The 5,167-nt window shown below is 31.3% G+C and overlaps 1 protein-coding gene across 1 annotated transcript; it reads left to right on the plus strand.

Moving 5' to 3' along the window:
• The first annotated feature begins 817 nt into the window (after positions 1-817).
• LOC107844760 lies at positions 818-4,876 on the plus strand. The gene is made up of 2 exons (XM_016689108.2): positions 818-1,878; positions 4,279-4,876. Exons 1-2 carry the CDS (start codon positions 1,373-1,375, stop codon positions 4,832-4,834), a joined length of 1,062 nt encoding a protein of 353 aa, XP_016544594.2. The 5' UTR covers positions 818-1,372; the 3' UTR covers positions 4,835-4,876.
• Positions 4,877-5,167: the final 291 nt, after the last annotated feature.

The raw sequence follows: 5,167 nt of genomic DNA on the forward strand, positions 1-5,167 counted from the left end.
TTGTGACAAAAGGATATTTGATGCAAAAAGTATTTTGTATTCATGCTAAGTTTCAAGAGGAAAAAATGTAAGCAGCTTATTCCATTGCAAGCATATATCAGTGTTGATTTTGTTGGAAATTAATTTCACGGAACAATAGGATACTCTCGAAGCTTGAGGCGTACTATATAATATTGTCCTTAGGATATTTGATTAGTAAAGATGTATCCCTCGAAATTCAATAAATTCTTTTAATATATACTAGGAACAGGAGCGACAAAACTTTTTATAACATAAAGCCCTGCAAATGAAAAGAGGAGAAGAAGGAAAAAAATTGCAAAAATATTTCAACATAATTAAGGCATCTTCCATCCAATGTACGAGTCATTCAACACAGGGACACGCACACACAAAAGATGCAAAAAGAAAATAATTAGTTAAAGGTTGTAGGTCCTATGGTATTAGGCGGTAGCTAGAAGGCCGTTGTCAAGAGGAAAACAATGCGATGAATCTGGGTTGTTGCTTCATTTGGAGCTAGCATCCCTTTGGTGTAACAAGGAAAAGAGGAAATTTAAATATGATTACCAGCAGAAGACAAATGAAGGCTGGTCAGTTTTTCAATTATACAATTTTAATTTTGCTTCCTGTTGTCCACAAAATTCCACTGCTTTTCTGCCAGTGAATCCACAACGTTTAACTAGTACTAGTAATAATCTAATAACGTAACAGAAACGTTATTGTAGTTCTAGATGGTCAATGCCAGCTCCAGTCTTAATAAGCCTGCATAAAAAGACCCAAGTAACTTAGAAAGATTAAACACATATGCAAAACAAAAAACAATATAATACCAAATAGAGACAAAGAAACACTAGGTGATTCTTCACATTTGTCCTAATCTTGGCAAAAAAAGTTATTAGTTGAAGCATACAAAAGCTGATTCGGACACCATAATTATTAAAAAAAAAAATAGTATACTACCATACATCATACTATAAACTACTCCATAGTAACCATCTAGCTAGCAAGCTAGATATTTTCTATCAATAATAATACACATAAATATAACGTGTTACTTTATAACTAAAGGTACGTATAGTAACCATCCTTATCTATATGAGATCAGAGAGAATCAGAGAGAAAATGTATTTATTACAATATAACAAAGTTAGCCTACTTCATATTCCATTATACACCTAATTAATCGATCCGTCGGTGATTATTAGTGGACACTTTACAGGTACCCACATGCCTGCAACTCACTAATATAATTCATCAAATAACTACTATTTTTTTTTTTGGCTACCATCCAAATATTCTTCTTCGTCTTCATCCAATTAATATATGTGTACAAGTAAATAGAGATTATTGCAATTTGGGGTACCAGCTAGCTAGTATGCAGGACCAAAGAAGAAGTTTCTCATTCAGTTCCTTTGACTTTAACTCTTCTAGTAATAGTGCTGGCGTATTCTCTTCTGATGATGATGAATTTTTTGCTAGTAATTTCTTTATGTATGATACGGAGGACGATGATGATGATGACGCGTACATTGAAATAAACCTTAATTCATCGCGGCCTACACAAACAACGGTGCTAGAGCAAAAGAAGTCTAGTTCTAATTCTTCAGAGGTGGAGTTGCGGATATCTTTTTCATCAGCTGGAATTCCACCAACATGCGGTACCACACAACATGCACAGGGAACAACGATGACGACGATGACTAAGCCAAGGCGTAATTTTGTATCGTTGGCTCGCATTGTGAATGAGCTCATGACTGCATCGTCGGCCAAGACATCAAATTCAGTTAGAGCAATAGAAGCTACTAATGTTGCCATTGAACATGGACGTGGTCATCTTCCGCCTGTCTCTAAATCTGATTGCACGGAGATGATACGCAACAGGTATTTTTTTTTTCTTTTGGAGTTTATTTAATATATCCGTGTAAATAATTTTTACATCATTATGTCATTTTAACTGTTGTGTATAGTTTCAAGGTTTAATACATAATCATCACTTTAAATTTATCAGTATATTTTATTTAAACACCCGTATTGAGTGATATTTCAATTGAATACTTCAACTTCTAATAAAGTGTTTCAATTAGACATTTTTGATTCAATTTTTGAAAAAATAAATTCATATGCTCCCAATGTTTATTAAGTATTTAAAATAATTAACTCTATACAATGTCATTTTTTCACTTAGATAAGCCATAAAATCACAGATAATTTCTACATACATACAATTAAAAGAGGACATATTTGGTCTGGCTATTTTAACTACCTATTAGAAGCGTGACAACACGTGTAAAAGTTTTTTTAAAATTTAAATATTTTATTAGAAATTAAGGTACTCAATTATGTCGTGACTTAACTAAAGTGTCTAAATAAAATATTCAAATAAGTTTAAGGGGCTACCTATATATTAGAATTTCAAATTTTAAAACATCTTAACCTATAGATGATGTTTAAAATGGCTTGATGATATAATATATTATTTACTTTATGGTGTATAAAACTCAAAACTCATTCTTTTTCCTGTCAAAGTTGTGCTGCTTCTGTATTCTAAACATTTTTTTGTTAAGTGATCAATCGTCTGCCTTAGTAAATAAGTTTTCTGGATTGAGCTATTATTCGAATTTGGGGTGGAGGGGGGAACGTGGAGGCGGGCAGAGGAGCATAAAATGAAAAGTAAACGAAAGACCAAAGTTAGGACGCGTAAAACTATTGTATAGTATGTTAAAAAAGAAAAGTCTACTGTATAATAGAGGTTGGTGAAAGAATTCATATAATTAAATATTGTATCAACTTTTCCTTTTGGTCAACTTTAAAAAACGTATACATTTCTATATTTTAGAACATATATTTTTAGAAGCAATTTTCCTTAGTGTCTTATAGCCAATAAAATGCGAATAGCATGGTTAACATCACAAATTTGTTGGGATACATTCCTCCATAAGAATAATATTTGTGAAAATAAAAATAATAAATGTACGTAAAATATAATAATAATAATAATACGGTTAATTAATAAGAATAAAAAAAAACGATAATGATAACAATTTTTTTACGTGAAAATCCTTTAAAAAAAATTACGGGCCGAGAAGAGCAACTTATATCACTATAATAAAGAATTTTATAGTTGTAGGTCTGAGTAAAATACTTTAAAGACCACTACACATTCAAAAACAATAATCATTTTTTATCTTCGCTCACACTCTCTATTTTTCATTACAGATTAAATTCTGTGATATCTCACTCCTCTTTCTCTTCTCTCTTTGTTTTGGTGTGATTAAAGTGAATGAGGCCCTCCTTTCATAGAAGAATCTTCTCTCTTTGTTTTGGTGTGATTAAAGTGAATGAGGCCCTCCTTTCATAGAAGAAACTACTTGTGACCAAGAATGCTATATAGTAGCGATTTTAATCTTCTCCACGATTTCGTTAAACTTTGATTTCAAAAAAAATTAATCCTACCCAACTAAAATTTACACATGGAATTTATCACATGGGGATGGACCCTACAAAATGAACTCTAATTAGAGGTGAACAGAGTTTTAAGTTATGAGGTTGATGTAACCTAATATTTTTGATTTAGGGTAAAAATTTATCAAAATTATAATTAATAGTAAATATGAATCTATAACTTAAAAAATATGAATTTTATGTCCAATCGAACAATGTCATATAAAAAATACAATGAATGGGGTATAATATTATTTCAAAGTCTAGTTACTACTTAGTACAAACGTAGAATATTAATAACCTGAAAATTTATTAATTAATGAATTACATAAAAAAGACATTTTGCCTTTATATATATTGGTAGTGCGAAACTACAAACTTTTTGGCAAGTGCGACATGTATCTTTACGTCTATATCAACCATAGATGACTAATCTCCTAGTCCAAATTTTTAGTTGAAATCAATATGATGTGCTGCTTTCATCACAAAGTAACTTCATTTTTTTCTCTAACTTAAATAATTTTTGCAAGTTTTTCAACTATAAAGACATATTTGGATCTCCAAAGAGAAAATTTGTCCTATTTTCCATAGTTGAAAGGGAAATGAGAATTATTTCACTAATGATATGTGAAAGTATATTTAGGACCAAGTTCAAACGAATGGTAAAGTACTTATCTTTTTGCCGTTTTCCTTACTTGTATTAAACTGAATGAACGACAAAACAGGATCATAGTTAAGCTAGGAACATATATACTACTAATAGAAGAATTAGCATAATCTCTTGCTAGATTCTCTTATCAAGCAATCAAATGCATCATGTGTTAATGTTATTTTTTGCAGGAAAGACTGTACGATGGTTGCTTCAAAGAGCAACGACATTATGAACTTTATTGTGAAATTCAAGTACAAAAATATTCCATCAATGTTAGTTTCAATGGTGACACCCAAAGCCAAAAGCGGACAAATGCGTGCCAGGCAACCGTTGCTACAGCGAGGCAGCAGCACCTGCTGGTGCAGGGATCCAATGAACAACGATAATAGGAAATTAAAAAATCGCAACCACTCTGATCTTGATTATCAAGATCTGAATCGTGACAAATCAACATCATCATCAGTCGCTGACATATTAAATTTTAAGGCAATAAGAAGAGTATTGAACGCTATGATTATCAGGACAAGTTGTTATTATACAAGCGCAAGAATAGGAACATTATCCGTCAACAAGCACAATAAAAGTAAAAGTTGTCCAAGCTCTATTAAGTCGTCACCAATACATAGCAATGTATGTGATGATGAAGTTAGAAGATTTTATTCAAAGGATAATTGTGTTCAGGCAGCTATTGCTCACTGTAAGAAATCATTTGGCACTCAAGCTGAATTTGATTTTCATCTTTGAATTAGGAAGCCTCCTCTTAATTAGTTCTTCCTTTTCTGGACTTGATTCTTGTATATATTATAATTGATAAAAGGTTAAGTAAATCCATATTGGCCATGTAATTGAGCTTCTTTTCCCTTTTGCAAATTTGATGTTGAACGATAAAAATAAATGCAATAATCCGCTAACACGAAGATGAAATTTCAATACATATACCTATAATACAAAACATTTTCTATACAGGTAATTGCCTATATTAAGCATGGGTCCACAACATGAAAAATAAAGTAATAACACGAGACATGTCAAACTATATCCATAGTGTAAAAAAAAACTTTAATTATTAGTGTAACA

This window comes from Capsicum annuum, chromosome 10 (genome assembly GCF_002878395.1).
Source record: "Capsicum annuum cultivar UCD-10X-F1 chromosome 10, UCD10Xv1.1, whole genome shotgun sequence".
Classification (NCBI taxonomy): domain Eukaryota; kingdom Viridiplantae; phylum Streptophyta; class Magnoliopsida; order Solanales; family Solanaceae; genus Capsicum; species Capsicum annuum.

Excerpts from the sequence above, each read along its gene's own strand:
- LOC107844760 (XM_016689108.2), top strand. The coding sequence starts at position 1,373 with ATGCAGGACCAAAGAAGAAGTTTCTCATTCAGTTCCTTTGACTTTAAC. Across the intron at positions 1,879-4,278 it reads ACGGAGATGATACGCAACAG|GAAAGACTGTACGATGGTTG; the intron begins GTATTTTTTTTT and ends TATTTTTTGCAG.